This window comes from Lycorma delicatula, chromosome 4 (genome assembly GCF_047948215.1).
Source record: "Lycorma delicatula isolate Av1 chromosome 4, ASM4794821v1, whole genome shotgun sequence".
Lineage (NCBI taxonomy): Eukaryota > Metazoa > Arthropoda > Insecta > Hemiptera > Fulgoridae > Lycorma > Lycorma delicatula.
Window position 1 is genome coordinate 32828016 of NC_134458.1, and position 26557 is coordinate 32854572.

Here is a 26557-nt window from a genome sequence, read left to right on the forward strand (position 1 = left end):
ATAGACTAATTGCATGTTTTGATATTTTTAGTGGCAGGCAAAATTCCTGGTGGTCTTGTTACAAAGGGAAATATGGCACCAGGATTTGAGATGGTAAGAGGTGGTTTAGGAGGTTTACCTGCCGGATTTGCTGCTGGATTTACTGGACTTCAGTCAGCTGCTGGAGCAGCTGGCATGTTAGGAGCTATAAATTTTCCCCCGATGGGTTATCCTGGGATGTCTGGAATGTTGCCACCAAATATTAATCCAGCGCAATTCTTACAGCAAAGTCAGTATTCTTGATTTAATAACATATGTGACTATTGATGTTAATATAATTCTTTTACCTTTTACTAGATACTGGTTTTCTCTTTTTTTTTAACCTGTTTTCTTAGTTTTGTTTGTTGGCCCTGTTCATTAGCTAAACTGCCTTACTATTCCTACATTCTTCTAGTTTAGTATTAACTCCGTTTATCAGAATCAAATAGCACCAAAGACATTGTGCAGATATTGATTTTATATTCTTTTAGTACATTAACCTTTACTCTAATAAGATTTTTTTATCTTATGGTTATTAGAATTATATGTTGTCACAGCATCTTTCTATTATAAACAATTTTGTTTTTTTTCTTATCATATAGAAGCTGTTCATGATTTATTTAGCATTCTTGTATTCTGTCACACAATAGACACTCAATAGCTACTTAATACTTCAGTAATTTTCAATGCAATTCAGTGTTATTATTTTATACTTTTTGTATATGCTTTAGCTTGAGAACTTCTTCAATGCAATGGTATACACATAATATATATATATATATATATATATATCATTTTTTTCTCTATTCATTATCTTTTTCAAGCAATTACAAATGTAGGTGGGGAAATGCTAGGTAATTATTTGCAATTATACTAATATGATTTGGCACTTATAACTTAGCAATCATTGTTTTATCTACTCATTAAAAACAGTAAAAAGTTACTCATATAATCATGAATTTAATATATATTTAAAAAAAAAAACTAATTTCTGAATTCGAGTGGAAGCACTGGTTTTGGCCACTTCATTTCTGTTAGTTCATTAACACAAGTTCAGGTTTCACTGAGCCTATCAGATTATAGCTTTTATAAAACAGCTGATAATAAGTAACATTTCCAAATGAGACTCAATGTTTTTTCTGTTGTACTAACCTTGTAAATAAATTTGTAGTTGCTTGAAAAAAATAAATGAATAGAAAAAAACCCTATTCATATATCATGTAGAGTGGGCGTAATGTTTAGGATCAGACTGTAATTTTTCTCCAAAATAACTTTAACAAAAGTCAGATTGAGCCTCCACAAGCTGCACCTGGAAATATCTGGAACAAATAGGAGAAATTTGTCTGGTGAACTGAATCTAAACAAATTTTACAGCTTCATTTATTATCAAATCACACCTCACTAGATCACATCTAGAGTTGTAACTTGGGACCTAGTCCTACCACAGGTGATCCCTTGATAGTCAACCATGAAAATTCTTTTAAGAAATACTCCACTGGCTGAACCAAGCAGCACTAGAGTTAAAAAAAGACAGCATTCAGATACAGTGGATTGGAAGCACTGGAATACTCCAACACTACACATACGAACAAGAAAAATACAAAGTCCAAAATCAAACCAAAGCAGATCACCTACATTTTCACACACAATGTAAACTTATTCATGCAGACTGGTAAACTGCAAATAAAAACTGGCCTAATTGACCAACACAAAATTCTCATCATGGGTCTGCAGGAAGTAAGAAATACCGACTAGGACACCGTGGAATCTCAAGGATATAGACTCTACAAAGGTATACCTGTGAAGAGAGTGATGAAAAATATTCCACTGTTTGCAACAGGCTTTTTAGTCAGCTTCAAATAATAAACTCCATATAAGAATTCAAGTCACAATTCCCAAGAATCTCAGCACTCATTCTAAAAATAATCTAATAAAATCTGTAATCAATAAATCCCCCTGCATCCTCTAATAATAAAAATAACTCTCCAAAAGACCATAAAGAAACAGAAAAGTTCTGGGATCTACTTGACCTGACTATAAATAACATCCCCATAAACCATGTTAAACAATTAATCAGAGACTTCAGTGCTCAACTAGGCAGAGAAAGAACTGCGATATACTGGAAACAAACAATAATGGTCAGAGACTCGTAGATCTCTGCAGAACCACAACCTAATCTTGAAATTCACATATTTTAAGAGGAAACCTCAAAAACATAAAACCTGGAAACACTCTGACTACACCAAAAGAGAATGGCAACTAGACCATGTCATGGACAAACACCACCACAAGGAGATCAACAACATAAAAGGCCTCCAAGGAGTAGACTAAAAGAAAAATGGACCCTACCCAACTAATCAAGAATGAAAATTACCAAAAAAATAACAATCACAGATAAACTCGAAGATCTAATCAACAACCTTAAAAAATCGCAGAAGAATTAGCCTCAATAAAATCCTGTAAAAAACATCAATGGTGAAACAGTATATGTGATAAAACAGAGGAAAAAAGACATCAAGCATGGCTATTTCACCAGTCCGAAAAATCAGAAACATCCTTCTAAAATCTAGTAAAACAAAGAAAAGAAACCACCCGAATCCTAACGAGAATAAAAAGACAATACCATAAAGACACATTGAAGTCGGTAAGAAGAATTTACTAAAACACAATTCAGAGAATACTAGAAAACCTTAAAAAAATCAGCTCCAAAAGTATGACCCTATTTTTGCAGAAAGTTTTATATGAACTTAACAAAACAATTTATATGAAGAATTTCTGAGTACAATAGGTGTAGATTGTAGAATACTTATTGGTTTTCATTTGAAAAATGTGTTTGATATTTATGTCAGTTTTGATATTTGACTTTTTGATTCTAATTATATGCAATTTGACTCCAGGTCTCGAAATGGGAGGTGGTTTTCCAAACATGGGATTAAACCCATTTTTAATGCAAGGAAATGGTTCAACATTACTCAGCCAGTTATTGAATCAAAGCGGTTTACATCCTAGTTGGGCTGGTGCACTTGCAAATAAAGCTTTTCCTCTTATGTGGATGAATGAGGATAATAAAGTAAGTTTGTATACTAAGATAAATTTATACCTGTTTTGTAATTTTTTTTTGTTTGGATTCTTTACATTGAAAGGTATTTTATCATACTGTGAATGTGAATGTCCTTTTTATATATAATTAATGAAACATTAAATAATTTTAATATAAGTTAATGAATGGAAGAAATAGCTGGAGAGTGAGTAAGATATATTTGAGAGATTGTATTTCTAAACTGTTTATTGAATTGCATCCTGCTGGATTATATGTTATTTAATATTAGCATGTTCATGGCTTTGGACAATGATATAATTGTCAGTATTGTTTTTACTAAATGGCTGTTAATGATCATAATTGTCCTGGTTCATTTGCATTTATTTTTGGATAGATATATTCTTTCTAATAAGATGTATATTGTTTATTCAGTATCATTTATTTTATAACTTTATCTCAGCAGTTTAATATTTGCATATAATTCTTTTTTTCCTTTTTTCGTGTTTTAAATGACTAAATGTAATTTTAATAAGTAATTTGTGTATTGATTCATTTAAAGAAAATAAAATCCATTCCTCATGTAAGGTATCAATATTTTACTTTTTGTTTAGATTTTTTTTTTATAATTTATTGGAATATTTAGTCTGACATGATTTAGTTACCTTATTTCATCACTATGGACAATCAGTTACAATTTATACATAATTTAAAAAAAAGTAAAGAAATAGAAGCATTTTACAAAGCGCTTTATATTTTGCATTTAAATCATCTGCTCAAAAAAATTTGACGGCAGTTATCAAATGGAGTGTCAATTTTTGCATCGTTGAAAATTTTAGTTAACATACTCTTTCTACCTTTATATATGCTGGTTATTACACATGTACAGTAGCCGCCATGTAACCAAGCTTGGATGATTGCATGTCACTGCTGTACCTCTGCGTTCTCTGAAACATTAGCACACCATGATTAGTCTCTTAGTAGCATAAACATGATGCGACTTACATTGGATAGTAATCATTGTCATTCCAAGCTCGCCATTACTTGGCAGCGACTGTAATGTTTTTTTTTAATCATTACCACAGGCAATATAAAATTTAATTTTAAGGAAAAATGAATAACCTGTTGTACAATTCCTTTATAAAAAAAAAAAAAAAAACATTTTTAATAAATTTCATACTTGAATACAAAGTCTGTTTAATGATATCGACGAAAACTAATAAAATGTGAAATCAAGTGCTTAACCTGCTTGTTGGTAAGGTGCAAACTGGAAATTATGCAGTCTGGGTATTTTGTGCTTATTTTCACACATATTTTTTAAGATTCACTTAAGACAATTTTAGCCATATCTCAACTGTTTGTCAACTGATTTGAACAAATTAGGTGTCATTTTGTTCACAATGAAAGGCTTAATATTTTATCTAATAAAACATAATTTGATATTTCAAATATTTCAGATTCCAAATATTTACGCATCTATTAATGACTGAACAGTTTTATTAGATCCCATTTTTTAATATCCAAAGGTAAAATTTTCAAATTTATTTATTTTGTAAAAGATGTTTTGTATATAAGCAAAATTTCATTAAAATATCTCAAATTGTCCTAAGTTGTAAAGTTTTGTTGAAAAACACTAAATAGCTATTAGATGGAAAGAGAAACAAGATAGTAGGGTATTTATTCACTTGAACCTTTTTGTTTGTTTTGATGTCCTGTAGTCACTTAAGTTTGGCCAATACTTCACTGGACATCTGTATAGCTATTGGGGAATAAAAATAAAGAATTGTGGCTAATGAGATGCCCTGTTTAATGGGGTTGAAAATCAAGCCAAACCTGGGATACATATAGTCAAATATTTTTTCAACTTTTCTGGTCTACAGGTTTTCCATATGTTTTTGGGGCAAAAACTGTTTAGAAATAATATCCCCTCACCCCTAAATCCAATTGACTTAAAACTTTGGAATTTTAATAGCTTAATATGTACTTTCATTGTATATATAAAGGCAAATATTCTACAATTATAGTACAAAAGGTCAAATATTCAAAATAGTGAAAACACCATTTTCCCTCTTTTAATTCTGCTCAAAATTGAATGCATTTTCAAAACACTTATGTTGATCCAATTAAAAGATATCTATCGAAGTACAGGGCAACAAATGTACAGTATACAGTGTACATACATCTTCCAGAAATTTCAGTTTTAAAAAATATTTTTTGGACTCATGGGGTCATGAAACATTAATATTAACAAAAAGCCTTACATCAACATTTTAGACAGATCTATATACTCTTCCTTTATAGCTATAGCTGCTACCTAAGAGCTGTAGGCGGGAAAGTAAAAAAGAGTAATACATACCAAAGTAAAATTGAAATATCAGGTAGTCAATAAGTTCAAAAATAAATAACTGTACCAATTTAACTAGTGAACTCTACAGACATTACATACACAATTAATTATGATCGTTGATAGCCATACTAGTATTATAAAACTTGTCAAGGAAAATATAAAACATCCTGTATGTAATAAGAATTATTATTATTTAAGAAATTATAACACAGGCATTGCCAGTTGTTTTTGGATGATTAATTTCTACATCGATTCCAAATGGAGTAATTTTTTATGGAGAAATGTTTTTATATTGTGTAATTTGTTGAATTCATTTATACGAGGGCTATTTATAAATTAACTTTCAGTCAAGTATAATAAAAGTAAACAAAAAAATTTACTATTTATAAAAGTTACATATGTAATTATGTTCTCAACGTGTCCCTCTAAAGAACAGCGTCACTAAGCTACCCATCCATGAGTTCATCATTGCTTTTGAAGTGTTGAGTAACCAGTCAATTCTTCAGTTTTGTATAAAATAAACATCAGATAGTGCCAAATGAGGGCTGTAAGATGATGGTCAAAAATCTGTCACTTGAAGTTGTTTAGTTCTTACTGCTAGCACTGGTGTGAGGCTGTGTTATGCAAAAAATGTATCCTCTTCGCCATTTATTCTGTATCGCTCTCCTAAGCTTTGTCAACATTCACAATGAACATTTTTGGTTATTGTTGCACTCAGCTTCATAAGTTCTGCCAACAAAATTCCTTTATGGTCCTAAAACATTTTAGCCATAATTTTTATTCCAAATTAGTTTGTTCAGCCGATTGGTTTTTTGGGCTTGTTCAGCAGGTATGTGTGCATCCATTGTTTGGACTGCCGTAATATCGATGAACCAAATCTTTCTCATTCCCAGTATAATACCGTCAAGAAATTCACTTCCTTTATTCTGGTATTGCAGAAGAAAAGTCAATGTCCCTGCTTCCATTTTTTTTTTTTTTGTGGGTATCTGAAAGTTGTTTCAGTACCCATCGTGCACAGTACTTACAAAAACATCCATCTGTAACAATTCTGTAGAGAATGGACCTTGAAATTTGAGGAAAGTTTTTACTGAATTCAGTGTTTGTGAAGCAACGTTTATCACAAATGGCATGTCAATTTTTTCAGCAAGTTTATCACTCGCAATAGAATGTTGCTATCTTCCTTCTTCATTGTGCATATTAGTTTGGCCTTTCCTGAATTTTCTGCACCATTTTCTCACAGAACCATCATTCATTATCTTATTACCATAAACTATGCACAGCTGATGATGGATCTCAACTGCAGATGTTCCATCTGCTTATAAAAAAATGATTCTATGTACCTTGTAACTGGTATTAGCCTTAACAATCACTTCCTTATTTCTCAATTACTACTCAAGTAGTACAGAATGAAATGATAGCTGAGTGTGATGAGCTTAGCTGATGTCTACTATGCATGTACTATGTTCCTGTGGAAACTGGTTTGTAAAGTTAAAAAGTACAGCAGTTCTTTAGCTATAAATGAATACATCAGTGTATCTCTAAAATAATAATATAAACATTTTTAAGTGTTAATTTTAAAATGCTGTGATTGTTTTTTTTTTTTACTGTATTCTTACCATATAATTTTTATTTTACTGTTACAGACATCTACTTAAATATGAATCTCATCTACCATATAGATTATTATTAACTGTTTAGCAGTGACTATAGGTATCTAAACCAAATCCAGTAATTAGACCACATCGTCAAATCTAATGCCCCATAGTGAAATTAAACAAGGATTTTACCATTATCATTTAAAAGGTTGCAGAAACGCCTTCTGATTCAGTCTCAGTAATGGTAAACTGGATATTAATAAATAAAAAACTTGAGTTTCTTTCTGAAATTTCATTTATGCATCCTCTTCCTTTTGTAGAACTGATTTAGCTAGGAATTGATATTTGTTATTGATATAAGTTATTCCTATGATCATCTAGCTTATAATAGTAAAAAAGAGTTGAATGAATGCAGAAAGGATATTTATGTAATATTAGAAATAAGCTTTTGGATAAAATAAAATCTGTCCCTTAAACAGCCAATAAATAAAAAAAAAACTACAAAATATGAATTACCAATAGCCTTTATTCTGATCATATATCTCGCAACATTAGCAGATTGCATAACAGCAGAAGAATATAGCTTCACCACATCTTGTACAATATTCTCCCATTACTTGTCTAAATTTAAGGTCTATTGGTTATGAAATTAAACTTTCCATGTTTTTTTTTTTTTTAAGTAATTTGCCCATGTAAAGCTGTATTTTCATTCAGTCTTCCTGAAGTAAATTGTATTGAAAGGATTATAGGAAATTCCCTACTCTTCCTGTAGAATAAAGTTTTTTTATTGCATACATTTACATTTGTATCCATTTGATGTGTTACAGATGAATACGATTAGAGAAACTGAGGAAGAGGAAAATGATGATGAAGATATGGGTGTAGCTGAAACATATGCAGATTATATGCCATCAAAATGTAAGAAACGTATTGTTAAGTCTTGTTGTCATTAATGTAATTTTTCTTGTATTCTTTTGCATGTGCAGCATTGGTGATAAATACTTTCTACCGTAGGCTCCTACTTCCCTCATCATTAGATCCTCGCATATTTAGTGTACTGGCTTTCTTTGATTTAATGCATTTGCTCTATTAAAAATATATCACACTCTTACTAGCAGTAGTATTTTTTGTGTTATTACAAATTTATTATATAGGTGTGTGTGTGTGTGTGTTTATTTATTTATATAATTCTTTTGTTCTAGTGGTTGTTTATTTTACTTGTTTATTCATATAGTGTCTGGATCTTTATTATGTTTTTTATTTATTTATTTATTTACAATTTAAAACTTACATGATCATCCGTCAGACCTAAGTCTGTCGACAGATATACTAAAGAATTATTATTACATTATTAAGTGGTTAATGCAATAACCAATTTTATGTAACAACTAAAGATATTATTAGTTTTTATAATAGTTATAATAGTAGTACAATTATAAAAATTAATTTAACAAAATTAAACTATATATTTAAAAACTAATGAACAAATTATTTATTTAATATTTGTAATGTATTAGATTTAGTAACTAAAACTATATTCAAGAAACAAAACTATACTTAATTACAACTAATTACACGATTAATATCTTGTTGCAACAATTACATAAAGAAAATAAATAACTAAGCTTTAACCATTCAACAATACATTATTTATTGATTTACAATAATTATCAACATTAAAATAATAACTATAATCATGTTATAATTGTCTGGACTGCCAGTATAAATCCAACATGAATCCTATTAGTACCTATTACGTTATAGTTAATGCCCACTCAATGAGAAGTTTTTTAAATCATTTTTTTTTCATTTTTACATTATTGAGGTGATTCGGTAAAGAATTAAGTAATGCAGGAACAACATACTTCTTTAATCGTTTACCATAAGTATTATTATATCTATCTGTAATAAAGCTAATTGCTCTCAAATTGTATCCACTTTCTACATTTACCCTGTATTCACTGTTGTTAAAGTTCTTAAAAATAATTAAGAATTTAAATAGACCTCTAGCTGACAGAAACCTTGTAAGATTATTTAAATTAATGTCATAATTGTTATCAGAATCATAACGAGCAATATCTTTGAGGACCCTATTTTGTATTAAATTTATTTTATTTATGAGATAATCTGCGGCTGATCCCCATGCTGTCAAGCCGTATCGAATAACAGATTCAAACAAGGATGAATAGAGTAAGCGTTTACAGTGAATTGGTAATAGGGGTGAGATGTGGTGGAATTTCATAGCAACCACTCTTAAATTTTTACATATATGTTTTATATGGTGATCCCATCTAAAAAAAGAGTCAAAATGTACACCCAAATATTTGTATTTGTCAGCATTCTGGAGATGTTCACAATTACAGTTTATGTGGTAATTTTTTATACAGTCACATGCATGACAAATAATTTTTATTGGTCTTTGGGATCGAAGATAAGGAGATCTTAAATGTAAAACAACAGTTTTTTTAACGTTAATAATTAGGCCTTTGTCATGAAACCACTTTAATAGATTATTAAAATCTTCTTGCATTAAAAACTCTGCTTCTTCCAATTGCTTATGTCCAAATGCTAAAACACTATCATCAGCATATTGCAAAAGACGTGAATTAGAGATCGTGCTAGACATATCATTAACGTACAGATTAAAAAGTGTTGGGCCCAAGATAGACCCTTGAAGCACGCCACTATCCGTTTCGTATCTATCACAATATTTATCTTTAATTTTAACAATAAGTTTTCTGTTACTTAAATTGTTTTGTAGCATATTATTAAAAGGGCCATTAAACCCTAGCTTATTTAGGGCATCTAGAAGTTTATGATGGTCTAACGTATCAAAGGCTTTACGAAAATCTAAAAAAAGTAAGATTACATGGTTACATTTATTTAAGTTAATATTGACAAAATCATATAAATCATTTATAGCATCATTAGTCCCAATCCCCTTTCTGAAACCATATTGAGTTTCACTGATTAATTTGTTATCATCAAGGTACTTAGTAACATGCATAGAGACATACCGTTCAAAAACTTTTTTGATACATGACAGTATAGAAATTAGACAATAATTATTTAAATCTTTAAAAGAACCAGCTTTATAGATAGGTCTAACAATAGACATCTCTCAGAGATCAGGAACCCTCCTTGATTTAATTATATTGTTTACTATAATTGAAATTAAAGGACTGACTTTATTAACAACATATTTCAAATCTTTGATCCGTATGCCATCTACACCTGGCGAATTTTTATCATTCATAGATGAAATTATATTTTCTATTTGTTTAGGAGAACTTAAAGGTAAATGAAAAGACACAAGCCGCATGCAATTGCCACCCGTGAATTTCAAGAACTTATGTATACAATTATGTTTAATATCATCTACTGAAGTTACAAAGTGTTTACCGATAATGTCTGCAGCGACCTTACCCACGTCATTAGATGTACCACTTACATGTTTAATTATAGTATCATCTAAGTTACGCTTAGAGGGTAACCCCATCAAAGACTTAAGTAGTTTCCAGTTACCCTTAATATCATTCTTTTGAAAATTTTTTAATTTATCATTAAAATACTTCTCCTTCGCTTTTCGTATTTCAATATTAATTTTATTTCTATATAATACGTAATCTTTTCAATTTTCCAGGTTAGCTGGTGCTTTTTTCAATTTTTTGAACAGTTTGTCTCTATACTTTATTTTATTTAGAATGTCATCCGTCATCCATGATTTTTTCTATTTTGAATTTTAATCCTATCAGTATTTCTGCGAACTAAAGAACTGTTATACACAGAATTAATTAAATCAACGAATTTCTCATATGCAGATGGATTATTATCCATCTTATTACCTAACGTGTCATAATTTATGCTATCTAACTTATATCTAATTAAGGCATTATCTAAGTAAAATGAACCAAGACTGTCATCCATCGGTCGTTGGGATGAATTCTTGTACAACAGATCTGCTATTACCACATAGCGATCAGAAATTTTAGTTTCAATTACTCCAGAAAAAACATAATCAGGAAAGCCTCTAATAAAAATGTGATCTATACAAGATTTAACAATTACCCCATCTCTTATTTCCTCCCTCGTTATATCAGATATGCAACACATGAATCCCATTGTATGTAATAAGGTTTGATAGTAACTAACTACAGTGTTTTCCTTAGTAAGATCAATGTTCATATCTCCAATTAAGACCGCATTATTATTATTATTACAATATGTAGAATATTTTCAAGATCATGTAAAAATTCATGAACATTTAAATCTGGTGGTCTGTAAAAGCATATTATCGTAAAATCATCGATAAACTGGAGTAATCTTGCGAAAATTCGTCTAGGTTTGAGTAGTAATTATCAATAGCCAAAAACCGGCCATTAAAAATATTATTTTCATTAATGTTTTCCATTTCAATAGAGATTCGAATATGTCTAAAATGCACAGATTACATAAGCTATAATTTGTATCCAAACATAATATAAACATTTTATTTAGAAACATATAAATTTTATTTGTAAAGACTAATTTAATACTAATCGTTGTTATGACTAATGTCTTATCTACGCAAAAACACAGTATAACCGATTTTGTTAAAGGGGTGGAAGAACATATATTTGATAGAACAAACACTCGAATAAGATCGTAGGTGTAACTTAATGATATCAGTATCGTATTATTTGATATCAATGTCGTCACCATAACAGAGATAACATTTTTGAGATAGACTTGCAAGAGAAATACATCGTTATGCAAGTCAATTATCCTTATCAATTTAAAGCCAGTTTCTAAAAATAAAATATTTTTCATTAAACTATTATTCACTTTAAGAAATAAACTGATGCTTATAAACATAGAAAAGCAGCTGCTGAATTGGCATAAAATTAAATTAAGTGAAAGTTTTCCTTTTTTTATACTATTGGAACAGTAATACCAAGAATCTTGAATCACCAATAACAGAATATGATAAATATAAAATGCAATAAAAAGGTAGAAATAACTAACACGTGAACACATTTACAGAACTGAATGTAATGTACATAATAATATTATTACGAAACAATTCTATTATACTCTTAGTGATAATGCTATCATAGTAACAAATTTATATAACTCACTTGATTTTTTGCAGATCCGCCTCAGTATTAATTTTAATAGCACACATCTTCACTTTTCTTAACAAATATTTTACCATTTCGTACCCAAACAAATTTGTACTGAAGTTCACCTGCTTTTTGTTTCGTTTTATAAAGTAAGCCTTTTATTGATTTTACTAGATTTTCATTAATATAAACTTTTTTGTCACTTCCATCTGCAAGAACCATATCATTTGTTAGCTTCTCGCGCTTTTTGCTGATCCAGAAATCTCGCGTTTTTCTGCTGCTAAATTGTACTATGATCGGGGGTGAATCAGTCTTCCTCCTAGTAGGTAGTCTATGAACTGCTTCCACACCGTCCAAGCTGAAAGGAATATCTAGTTTATCAGCGATTTTCTGAAGAGAGTCATGTAAATTTTCCTTACGGTTTCCATCGGGGTGTAATTTTAGCCCGTGAATTTCAATATTTTTGTTTCTTCCATATTGTTCGAGCTGTATGATTTTTTCTTCTTGCGAAGCGATTTTCTTATCTTTCTCTGTTACGCTTTTTCAGAGTTGTTTCACTTCTTAGAGAAGATTCTTGTTAGATTTCTGTAATTCGCTAATTTCATTTTTAATTCTTCATAGAACAGAGATAGCCTACCAAGTTCATTTTCGGTCCTACTGGAAGAAGCTCTGACATCAGCTTTGAGTTCTAAAATGATCACTTTTAATTCATTAATACCGGTGAAATCTAATAATTCTTTAGTCGAATCCACTGATTTGTTGTCAGTAGATTTGACTGATTTGCGACACTCACAACACATCCACTCTTTTTTTCTTTTTCTGCGACATTCGCTGATATGTATTCTCCGTGATTCCAACGCATTTATGGTGGTAACCATATAAACAAAAACGACAAATAATGTATGTTCCATCAATCGGTAATTCTCCCTCACAGGTATTGATTGCACTTCTTCATTTTCAAAGATTTTTTATCAAACCGGATTACAATATAATAAAATATTTAACACTGGCATATAAAATGCAACATAATTGTTCAAGAAAATATACAGTTGTGTATTTAAAATAAGAACTGCTTATCTACTACACGCTGAACAGGAATGCGAATAGAGCGACACACGTCCGTTCAGTACAGCAGCCAGACGCAGACTGGCTGGGATTATAATAATAATTAGGATTTATAATAATAATTTATTGGAAATTGCATTCATTTAATAAATGTTTTCCTGTCATGTGAAAACTTTCACCTGTACTTTATATTCTAATGAGGCATAATAGTCAAATGTTTTTTGAATTCTTTTTTTTAATATTAAAGTCTAAAGAATTAGTAGTGAAGGATGTCCAATAAAGAAATAATCAGGTCATTGACTAAATTTGTGTTTAGATGTTAAGGTAGTATATTTTAAATACAGAACATCCTAAATGTTCAATGTAAATGTTGTATTTTTTTTTAGTCAATTTTGTATTTTTTATGGGTTCATGCAATTAGAATCTATCCGTATGACATATATACATGTATATCTGTTAATGTTTACTAGAATGTTATACATGTAAGATGACAAATTTCTAAGCATTTATAATTCATCTGAGAATGGAGAAAATGTTACTTTTGGAAATCAGAAATGTTGATTCACCAAACAAAAAAGGCTCATTTGAGTTGAAACTTAGAAATTTGGCACTGCACATGTTTATAGAGCATTTAAAAGCAATAATTACCAAAATTTTATTGTAAGTTCTGTTAATTTGTACAGTCGCCATTTAACAATTTTGAATAGCACAGAACAGCAGATGAATTTAGGTACATAATGACCTTAGAACTTGTGTTCATTTGTTGTTTATAACTGCTGTTGCAACTGCAATATTTAAAAAGAATTTTTCCAGTATTTTCTGTTGTCTGGTATTTAAGTTTGTTAGTCTGTTTTCAAAGTATCTTTTATATACTATATCCATTGGCAAGTAAAATCCCTACCTGGACTTTTCTCCCTCACAAAGCTGTATCCATCTTTCATAATCTATAGATCTAGTTCTTTTGCCAATTTCATCAAATGTGGTCTCACTGGGTCCCAGTGTCTATAAGGTAGTTTTCCAAGTGGTCTTCTTAAACAATTGTGTAAAATAACTTTATTGGAAAAATATAAACTTAATTTTCTCTAATAATACTTCATTATTGTGATTATGAATCAATAGAAGTAATACATAAAATGTAATAGCTGGATTCCAAGTTACATACATTATGTGGATAGTTTTTTAGTGTATTGAAAAGATTAGTAGGTACACTATCATTTTGTCATATTCCTGTCTGTTAAAAAATATGGTGCGGACTTTTCTGAATACATATATATCTTTTTATTAAGCTCATTGTGTTGTGTTTGAAAAATATTAGGCATTTAATGAGTATCAAATACGTCTAGAAACTTGGAGACTGAGATTTTTAGATAAACTTGGTTAACATTGCCAACATTTTTAAGAACTTCATGGAAGTCTTGACTTACAAATGTACTAAATATTCTACAGTAAGAAGAAATTAAAAAAATATTTCAGAAATCTAGAATAAGAGTGTATACGTTTTTGCAGACTTTTATTTTTGTTATAGATGAGCCTGAGAAATGCCATTTACACACCCAACATAAATGAGGGAGTGTTGGACTCGCACGGGTTCGGCTAGATGTTATTAAGAGCCTGTTTGTACCCGCACCCTACCGACCAAAACTCCTATCTCACAGTTTCCCCTCCTCCGGGGTTGGTCCTGCAGTTTAAGCATTGCGCAGGCCCAGAAGGTGCTGTTAGGGTCCAGAGTCCCCGTGCTTCATCACTGTTGCCCATCCATACAAGTGACAGCTCCACAGGGGGCTGTCCTTCACCCCTTCACCATCAAGTCACTTTCTTCACCTGAGTCTCAGGTATTTTGTCTGGAACTTGATTCCTTGCTGGCTGATGTTCAGTCCTCTTACTGATCTAGGTCCTAAATCAGGCTCTATCCCATTCTCTAGCTTCTCTCGCTTTAGTTTTCAGGATACTTGTTGCTAGGTGTACTACCTTGTCCCATTCCACTCTTCCTCTCAACATGTATGGAACTGTTTCTTCCGGAGAAAGCCAGCTTAACCCGTCATCTTGTCTGACCACATCCCACCACTGGCATTGGTGGATGGTGTGCTCAACGGTATCTTCAAGATCGCAGTACCTGCATAGAGGAGACACTCTCCTGCCAAATCGATGCAGATAGGCTTCAAACTCATCATGTCCAGAAAGGAGCTACGTTATATTGAACCTACCTCACCCTGTCTTCTCTGCACCCATACATCTATTCTCGGAATTAATTAAAATTAATAAAGTGTGTTAGTAGGTGATGTGTTCCAGGCCCCCTGCCACTTGACCAGAAGTAAGTCCTTAGCCTTGGTCTTAGTCATACCAAGATAAACCTGCCAGATCAGTGCACGCAGCCACACTGGGTAAATCCCAGAAATGACCTCAATAGCATTTTGCAAAACCGTGCGGTATGCGGTCGCAATGTTCAATGCAGCACATCTTTGATGATATTTTATCTACATTCCTTTTCTTTTCAAGGGCCTCTACCCACACAGGGATGGCATAAAATATGATAGATAGAAGCCACCGTCAGTATTATTCATTGTCTAGAAGCACGAGGACCTCTGTAGTTACACATAAGCTTACTGAGATTATCAACAACTGTGTTAGCATGTGCCAAGGTCTGCTGAAGGTGGACGTTGTAGTTTTGGCTCCTCTCCAACCACACACCGAGGTACTTAACGCATCCTGACATAGGAATACTGGTCCCAGCAACATTAATTAGCATTTCTCACAGTCTTCTTCTCCTGACCAATGCTACTATGGAGGTTTTATTAGGTGCTAACTGTAGACCTCTTGCTTCAAGCCAACAACTTATTCACCAGACCGCATTATTGGCTACCTTCTCTACTTCTGCTTCAGAGTGTCTGGCCACGAGGAGGGCCAAATCATCTGCATATGCAACAAGTTCAATGTCCCCATCAAACTCAAGTCTCAAAAGCCCATGAAAAGCAAGGTCCCACAGCAGTGGTTCAAGAACCGACCCCTGAGGAACCCCACCAAACACGTCAAAAACCAACTCACAATCGTCCGCCACTGGAGACTATCAAAGACATTCCTGATGTCTAGGAGAACCACTAACGAGATCCTCTGTCGACGTCCAGTGCCACTACTTCAATCTCTATAGCCCATTCAGTTATGCGTCAATTGTGGACATCCTCTAACAAAGCCACATTGATCATGGGAAAGCCCACCCTTCACTTCCTCCTCGCACCAGAGCCTGTCAGTGATAAGTCTCTCCAACAGCTTGCCCAGGGTGCTAGGCAAGCATATCGGACGATATGAGACACCACTCCCAAACATGTCTCTCTGCTTTGACACTAGGACCAACCGCGCTTCCTTCCAACGGGAAGGAAAGCCACAGTTCTCCAAAGCTCTATTATAGGCGTCCAGTATGACCCAAGGATGTCTTGTCACCATTAATTTAACGAGAGATTTAGGGACCTCGTCCAATCCCAGACTCTTATCTGCACTAATTCTCTTGACCGCCAGTCTCAGCTCCTCAATGGAGAATCTTTGCTCATGCTCTGGGGCTGTCTCATTCCACGGAGCTTCAGCTACTGGGAACAGCTCCTCGACCACCCGAAGTGTTGTCTCTCGCGATAGGGGGAGGATGGGTGCGCCAAACTTGTTCATGACAATGTTATATGTACCCCTCCACAGATTAACGTCCAGATCTGCTCCGCCCAGGCTTTCGCCTTGGCCTCCTTAATGGCCGCACAAATGGGGACTTTCTTGGTTGTCGGTAAGCAACAAGTAACTCGTCTACATCATTAGAAGCTCTCTGAAGTTTCCTTCTAGCAGTAATTGTAGCTGCTCTCCTCGTAGCAATCTCATCAGTCCACCAGTGGACTCTTCTCTTTGCCTGCCCCTCTGGTCGTCCGCCTCGACTGTACTCATCACACAATACCTTCATGTGTGATCACCTGAGCAGGATCCAACTGATCAGCCACCCTGTCCACAATATGTTTGGCCTGAAGTTCAGAGGGCCGCCACCTTTGACTACGGGCAGGGGTTCCTGACCTTCCACACTACCATGAACATAATAGCCAAGTGGTCACTCGCCAGTTCTTCCTCACAAATCCTCCAGTCCTTGATCCAATGGGCAATTCCATCAGAGGATGCGGTAACATCCACAACCAAGCCTTGCCCCCTGCCTGCAAAGGGTAGGCGAGGACCTAGTGTTATGCGCCTCAAGGCTGACCACATTAAACATAGCAGCAAGGATGTACCCTCATGGAGTAGATCTCATACTGCCTAACTCTCAACATTCAGAGTTATAATCTCCAGTAAGTACCACACGTTTCCTAGAACTGCATATACAGACCTCTAAGTCATCAATAAATTTCTGAAACCTTTCATTTCCAGAATTCAGGTACTCCTGTTGGCATTGATCTGTATTTTCATTTGCGAGAGTGCCGGCAGTCCCTACTCCCAATCCAATGACCAACCATACCACAAGCAACACATCTGGAGGGCGCAGAGCAATTCGCTTTTTGATGACCCTGACCATCACAATTATAGCATTTATTACTCCTGTTAGGCCTTTGCACTGGGAGGCGATGTGGTCACCCTCCCAGCATCAGTAGCAGTGGGTAGAAGGCCTCCGCAAATCAACTCGGCAGGACTGCCAGCCCACCAAAATACAGCAACCGGTAATCAATTTGGCTGCTTCAGCAGACAACAATATCACTGTCGCATGCTGGGTCCTGCCAAAGGCAGGTCACAGTGAGGCAACCTTGCAGTAGAGTCACCACCCAATTTCTTATTCACGACCAGTAGTATTTCCTCTTCAGTGTCCAAATCTTTTACATACACTATCGCCCTCCTGGTTGAGAGTCCTTTATCAATGAACCTGATGTCAGGAGTCTGAGCAACAATCTTTTCCTTAAAGCTGGCAGTCGCCTTGTGTCCTTCAACCAGCCGGACTTAAATATCTTCACCTTGTCCTTGGTGTACTGAGAGTATACTCTTAGCCATAGCATCCCCAACAGAAGTTTTAACCATGCGTAATAAATCAGCATAAGTCGTTCCTTCGTGTCGTACAACCACAGTGGTAGCTCTAGGTTGATCACGTCTAGCAGACTTATCCGGTTCTCTGGTGAGGTACAGCATGCAGTAAGTCAACCTTTGTCTGGCCCAGCAATGTCTTCTTAACGATTGCCCGTAGTTTCCCTTTTGTTGTAGAGAAAATCAACAGGCGATTCTCCACAGCATAAATCTTATTAAGACCCAGCAGAAGACTGTTGCCAACGTCTTGTCCTTCACCACCCACTGCCAAAACAAAGGTAACCAAAATGAGTTCTTCACCTAGTATCTCTACAGAACCCATGCTGTGAATGTCAGAACCAGGGGCTAAAGCACTCTTGTTGAGCTTCAACCTCACCCCAGGGCACAAGCATCCCACAAGCATGAGTCGCGAAGGGGTTCGTTTATCTCCAGTAAGGTCCAGGATGTATACCTTGGGTTGAGGATCCTCCTCGTTAGATAGCCCTTCTCCCCCAATATCCTTTCATAGGCCCGATTAGGTCATCTCCCAGTAAGCACTTGTTTAAACTCCTCAATGGTTCTGGACTTCAACATACTCAGCAGTGTATCCAGATCAGTTCTCACAGTTTGCATATATTTGTCAGACGTATTTTTCTTGACCTCCAAATCCTCAATGACTTCTTTAACATCCTTATCAAGGTTAAGGATTCTGTTCACCAACAGAGTAATAGTCTTCTTAGTCATGGGATGACTTTTACACAGATTTTGAAGTCTCTTTATCTCCTCAATTAATGTTTCAATCTCCAACACAGCCTCCTCGCCCGAATCACTACTAGGCACTCTTCTTCGTTTTTTAGGCTTTACCTCGGGCCTCTTATCAGGCACACCAGTCTTAGACAAATCAGCGGTACTAGTTGACGGCGTAATGACGGGTGATCTTATCGTTTTCTTAGATCTTCTAATGGAAGCCTTAAATTCCATTCCTCAGAAGGCTCAGCCATCCTAGGAAGGAGAGTTCACCAGATAATGAAAGAGGGCAAAATTCCTGAGAATTTGAGCCCCCACTTGAAATTTTTTGGTGGGGAGGTAAAATGTATTCCTCCAAATCCTACTACTACTATTTTTTTTTCAGACTACTGTCAGGGATCTTGCAGAAACTTAAATGTTAGTCATAATAATTTCTAATGATTATGTATTATTATATTTAAGCGGATGTTATAATTTAAATTTTCAGTCAATTAAATAGAGAATATTTTGCCAGTGAGACAGTAAAATAGTGAAAAATTCAAAAACCTAAAGACAAATATCACTTAACAATAAATCATAGGTCTGTGTATGAGATCCCAAGAGTCGAGGCTCTCTCCACGTAATGATAGATAAGAAATCTCAGGATTATAATGAAGAAGGTTTAAACTATCAAAAAGAGCATTTTCAGACATTCTTTGGCCATTAGTAGAATTTTATGCTCAACAGAACTGAAATTTCAGAGAGAAAAAGATGCGTCTGACATAGTTTTTGTTTTAGGTTTAGTTTTAATAACTTAGGGTTGTTTTAAACATCACAGCTTCACACCAGTTCGTAACATGACCATATTTTAGGGTTATAATATTTAATTCCAAGTAATTATTCAGATTTCTTTGATGTTTATCTGATCATATTTTTTGTCATTAAATTACTGAAAGTTATTGTTTTTATTCTATTTACAGTAAAATTAGGAAGAAAACATCCAGATCCAGTTGTAGAGACAGCTTCATTGTCCAGTGTTGAACCAACTGAAGTCTGGTACAAAGTATCCTTACCTGAGGAAACTGTAAATACTGGAGCGTTGTCAGCTTTACAGCTGGAAGCTATTACTTATGCATCTCAACAGCATGAACACTTTCTGCCTGATGGAACTCGTGCTGGTTTCCTAATAGGTGTGGTCATATTAATATTTCATACTTATATATTTTTTTTAGTTTAATGTCTTAATACTGGGTACTTGGCACTCAACCTACTTGTAAATTAATGTGATAGTTTTTAGCAGGTACCTAAAAGTGGTCAAAACTGTGGAACCTTTGAGATATTATATTTGTTTATTACCTTACAAAGTTAAACCGATCTTTGAGGTTACGTATCAGTTAACAAGCTATTTTACAGTTTATTGTTAACTGGTTTTAAGTTTTTAATTTACAATTAGTGCATAATTCCAGTCTAGCATCTTGATAGATTTTATACCCTTAAGGTTGGTTTTTTCAACATTTTATTGCAATTGATATTTACATAAAGGAGAGGTCTAAACCACGTTTATGGATTTTTCCTCCTTCAGGTTTTTTTATAAAAACTGCTTTTATTACTACAAGAATACAAATTATATGAACAGCATTTTATTTCTTCCCAGAAACAATGATACTGTTGCAGTATTAATGAAAGCCATGTTTTATTAGTTGTCTGTAAATGTACGAAATAGAATATTTTTATTAATTGTTGTTAATGACAAACCAGACATATATACACACATACACAATATATTTTCTGTTTCTCGTGTTTATGAAAATACATCACAGTGTACACCAAATACATAGATACTATGTCAGCGTAATTTCTTATACAATAACATAAAACATATTTCATCTTATATATTTGTTTATTAACTTTAGTATTTTAGCATTCTCAAGTGTGTAATACATTTATTAATGTTAAAACTTTTAATATCAGGTGATGGTGCTGGTGTTGGAAAAGGTCGAACAATTGCTGGTGTAATTTATGAAAATTACTTAAAAGGTCGAAAAAGAGCAATATGGGTTTCTGTATCTAATGATTTAAAATATGACGCGGAAAGGGATTTGAAAGATATTGGAGCTTCAAAAATAGAAGTGTATTCATTAAACAAGGTTTGTATATCAGTAAATTAATTTATTAAGTTATTTCAATATTTTGTTGCATAACAGTATAGAGTATGAATTCATTCTTAAGAGTGAGAGTACATTCTTAAACAGATATTTGAATTAGCCAAGCCAAAAGCAAGTTACTATTACCATTCTGCATGATAAGTATTACCAATATTTGTAAAATTTTATAGCTGAATTTTTCAACAATTAATATAATTTGGGTGAAATATTGATATTTTAAATGTCAATACTATATTTTTAGTTCTACAAAAAAATTTAACAAAAGAATGGAAAAATTTGTCTAATAAATTTGTTAAACAAGTGGACATATAAAGCTGTATATGTAGATGTCAGTTAAATTATTATATTTTGATGATCCCAAGATTATAAGTTATTCTTTTAGTTGTAATTAATGGTTGTGCCTAAAAAGAAGTATTATAATAATAATATTGATATAAATAAATAAGAATAAAATTAACATTTTTAAACTTAATGCAACTTTTTTTTTTTTGTTACATTGCCTTACTTCGAGGTGAGGATGATTTATTAAAATGCTTTATTTCTGTTGTGTTTATTTAGGAACATTTGTTAGCATTTTGTAATAACTAAAACACTTAATTTTATGATTGTACAATTAATCATTTCAAATTTTTCATAAAAATGTAAAAAACATGTTTTTGTTTGGTTTTCTGCATTCATTTTATTTTTTTATTTTAGTTCAAATATGCAAAAATTTCATCTGCAGTAAATGGAAATGTTAAAAAGGGTGTTATATTTTCAACATACTCTGCTCTTATAGGAGAATCTTCACAGTCTGGTGGAAAATATAAAACTAGATTGAAACAGTTATTACAATGGTGTGGTGATGATTTTGATGGACTTGTATCCTTTTAATTATTTATTCAGTTCTAATTTAATGATATTTGCTGTAAAATTATTTAATGTAATGAACAGGTTTATCTAGTTGATACAAAACTCAAATGAAATTTTTAACAATTTTGACAGAAAATAATGAATGAATTAATTAAAATAAAGCACAACTAGTGCTACGTCATTAATTTAATTATTAAAACCTATTTTTAGCATGAGATACACTTTTTGGGAAAGTTTTTGTTTACTTCACCATAAATATTTCTTTGCTGTAACTGAAGCTGGATTATCTTTACCAAGTTCAGTGCAGCGTGGGAAAACAGATGTAATTGCTAAGCCCTGGCCTTACGAGTAAAATTTGTGTGACTCATTGATGTGTCACCCTTCCTTACAAAGACACATAACCAATTAATGCATCAGCCATCATGGTGAACTACCTTTTTTCACAGTTTCTCCGTATGATATCGTAATTTATGTGGTAGTTTTTTTTTTTATGTTTAAGGCAAAATATTTATTAAGAAAATAATAGATTATTCAAAATGAAAAAATTTTATTCTAGACTTAATTAATACTAGGCTTGTTTTCACCTGTAATCTTATAGTTTATTATTAACATATTGGCGAATAATAATACTATATTGAATAAAAAATTTTATACTTGAATGTTAAATGTAATATTCTAAATCTATAATTTATTACTCTTAAGTATTACATACAGCATACACATAACACACATACCACATATAGTGTGATCACTTCCCCTTTGGTAGGTCTTTTTAGGCTTATAAGCTAAAATTTAAAATACAATATCTTGGAATTTACTAGACAAATAAAAAGTAAGTACATTTTAAAAAAGTCATACTTTTTTAATCATATAAAATAAATTATGCCTGTTCATCTGTTCCTTACTTAGGCGTAAAATGATGTTTAAATTTTAACATTGTATGTTTCATTGTTTTACATTTTAAAAGTATAAAAAAATTTATGTAAATGAACCAAAAATAGAACATGCATAAATTATTTACTAGCTTAATAAATAAATAAATAACAGTTATGGTAACAATTAAAATGACTAATACATATAAAAAAATTATCCCTTATGAGGCTACAAATTAATTTTAGCTGTGGATTTTAATGTGGTATTCAGCAAAGCACTTTGTAACACAAAGAGACATTTATCTGCACATACTTCACAATAATAAGTAATGTCTTTCTTTAACTTTTTGTCATAACATGCTCAGCAGTGTTTTCTAATTTGATCTTGTTTTCCAGATGTTGTGTCATGTAATGGTTATAGCAGAAGTGTGTGACGTGGAGTATAGTGTTGAGTGGTAAGAATGAAAGAACCAGGGTTGTTATTACAAATATACAACATTCATGTAAATACTTATTGGAGTGAGGAAATTCTTTTTGTAGAAAAAGCTATTGATGAATGTTAAATGGAAAATTTGGATTGCTATTTTATACCACTTTAAGACTTTTTTTTTGATTGGATTGTTAGCCATCCATCCTCTTATCAGCACTGTTGAAATAATATTTTATATCTATATAATATTATTATTTTTATAAAAAAGAAACAAAGTTTAAATAATCACAAGAGATATGGAAACCGCAAGGAAAAAATGAACACTTTGAATAAAGTTAAAATTGCCAAGTTTATATAATCACAGACTACTTTAACAAAAGCCAACTGAGGGCTGTCTAAGAGGAGGCACAACATTAACTCACCCAAGCCAACATTAACTCACCTGAGCTTGAATAACAGTAGTATAAAATATTATTGATATTTGACATGTCAACACATCATCAGCCCTTGGCAGAGTTGAGTATGATTTGCCAACGAGCCATTGCTCAAAATGTTAATGAGTGTAATCTAATCTGATGATTGTACAGCTTGACAGTCCACGTAGCCTTATCTATTATAATAGTGCTACTTTTTTGTTTCCCATGTTTTATTTTTTGGGACCAGTAATAGTCAAATTGTTTCCCACTTATGCTAAACTTTTAATTTTAGTTAAAACATTTTGTCAATCTCCCTCCATAAAGATTGTTAGAAACAATATAAAAAATGATTAATAAAGCCTTTATTTTTAATGAGTATGCAATTCTACTTAGTATCAATAGCTGCACAAGTATTAATTACAGGTGTCACAAATTCTACTCTACTAGTACATGCTAATGTTTTGCCGATTTCTCATGTGTTATAAAATGTGTGAAATATGATTCTTCACTAGGAAAAAGCTTATAGGTTTTATAGAAATACAGACAGTAGTGAAATGATAGCGGCCTACAGGATAATTGGGGTACTTAGTCACGATCAGTAGGTAAATGTAGATGAAAAGATACCTTGTTCAAAGTGTGCTGGGCTTAACTGTGTTGGACAGAATTAGAAACCATACAGCAAATTATTTTCTATTAGTAATAAATAATTAAGTAATTCATGTTCCTCAGAGTGACCATTAATTTTTTGGATGTGCAAATTGTGATTTGTCTCAAAATTATTTATTGAAGAGCTGTTGTAAGAGATCAACTTCATTGAGGTGTTTACCAATTGCTGTAAATCTTGGCATGTTAGTTAAGATTTTGAAACCAAAAACAGTTATAGAAACAGATGTTGACTTATTCTACCCGATACTAATATCAAAATGTTGTGAACTTGTTCTAGGTTAGTTTAGTAAACAATTTATAATATTGTGTATCATAAGTATTAGTAATTTTTATTAATCGTTAAAAAATTTGTTCATTATTGTTTTGCTTTACAATTCATTAATTCTATCCAGATTGGCCTATCAGAACACTGGAATTTTTTTAAATAATGTTTTCGTTTATCCACAGTCGTGAACAAGTTTTCAGCTAAATATTTCCATATCATAACTGTCGTGTCTTAATTTGCTCTTTATAGTTTTTTTAAAATAAATTTCTTTTTCTTTAATCATATTTTATACATTTTACAACACTTCTTGCTAAAAAGATTTGGTACACAACTATAAAAGTAAAGAATATACTAAAAAAATATATAAATTAAATAGCCACACTAGTTTACAAAACCAAATATTAAACGCCAGTCAGCTCTAGGTAAATGAACATGAAGAAAGACAATGTTGAAATTCTCCATGGTAATTCTATTTGAAGCGTCTAGTAATGTACACAAGCATTCATTTGTTTATATTTAATAAACTAACATAAAAAAAAAATGAAATATGTAATTCAAGATCCAATTTCAGCTCTTTTATTTAAGTTGACCTCTGTTAGTGTAGATATTTAAGTATATTAGCAATGAAATTCTCGTTATACTGTAAACTTAACTTACAAGGCAGGTCTCTCTTGGATCCTCTAAAATAAAGTTCAAATAATGTAGGTTTTATGGTAATTATGATTTATTTGAGCAATATGTCCTAGTTGATTTGTAATTTCATTGATCTTATGTAGTTTGATCTCATCAAATCTGAATCGAGTTTTTACTGTATTATGCTTTGAAAAGTTACAAAGTTGATTTTAAATGATAGTATTATGCTCTGTTTATTTGTTTAGCGAGTCATATTAAAATGGGTTATTTAACAATTTTGTATGAGAAAACTTTTCTGTATACACTCCATAAGACATTTTTTTTTTAATTTGTGTTCTGCAATAGAATAAAAATTCACATTTATCTTTCAACTTCTACAAAGATTATATTGTTAAACTCTTGTTTTTTTATAGTCTTTTGTTTTATAAGTCTAATTCCTTATATTCATATGCTTTCTTAATCTAATGGGCTTCCTGGACAAGAAAAATTCTTCCCAAAGAAGTTACAATCTTTGGTCGATTCTTCATTACTCCCTCCTCTTTCCTATTTTCATTATCTTTGAACCTTTCTTGCTCAAATCTGTATCATAAAAGTGAGCCTCCCACTTTCACGGTTGTGTTCAGCTTTTCCTGCCTTGGAGTACGCAAATTATAACCAAGATGGATTTGGGGGTGAAGCCAGGCCTCTAACTGAAATTTACATCTTGTGTCCTTTTGTTTTTATGAAAACACATTGTACCACACATCAGTTTTAACCTTCCATCATTCCATCCTCCCATCACCTTCTTAAGCATTTTGCCTTTTTTGCAACTTTTTTAAATTTTATTTTAAATAGTTATCACCTATCCAAAAAAATTACAATGTAATTGTAAACTGTACGGTAAGAGTCATAGATATCATTTCTTCCACTTAAAAAACAAAAATTTCTTTAATATAAATAAAACTGTTTTTAACAAAATGATACTGATATCAATAAAGGTAAGACACTACATTTCTATTATCAAAATCTGTTATTAATTTAGAATTTTCTTTAAAAAAAATGCATGTTAAATATTTGTAATAGACAATAGATCTACAATAACAGATAATAAACAATGTTTAAGGGTTCCATATAATAAGCAAACAAATAAAAATTTGTTACAAAACTTACCAGCCCGATTTCATTTATTAAACAATAATTAATCATAAGAATTGTATTATTTGTGTATTACCAGTATTGTAAATGTATTACCAGGTGTGTAAATATGAAACCGGAATTTGCCCATACATGGCCCTAGCTGTCAATGTAGTTACCATCAAACCGCATCATTGGCACCATTTTCTTCCTTTGACAGCTGACAAAAATTTTCAACTCACAACAAT

The 26557-nt window shown here is 32.3% G+C and overlaps 1 protein-coding gene across 2 annotated transcripts in view; it reads left to right on the forward strand.

Moving 5' to 3' along the window:
- Positions 1–26557, forward strand: part of sno (Protein strawberry notch) — a 141058-nt gene that overhangs the window by 45085 nt on the left and 69416 nt on the right. For both annotated transcript variants that reach the window (XM_075362614.1, XM_075362615.1), the window contains exons 4-9: positions 32–268; positions 2916–3088; positions 7825–7915; positions 19878–20087; positions 20869–21044; positions 21759–21923. In XM_075362614.1, the coding sequence (XP_075218729.1) occupies positions 32–268; positions 2916–3088; positions 7825–7915; positions 19878–20087; positions 20869–21044; positions 21759–21923 (1052 nt within the window). The remainder of the gene's footprint in view (positions 1–31; positions 269–2915; positions 3089–7824; positions 7916–19877; positions 20088–20868; positions 21045–21758; positions 21924–26557) is intronic.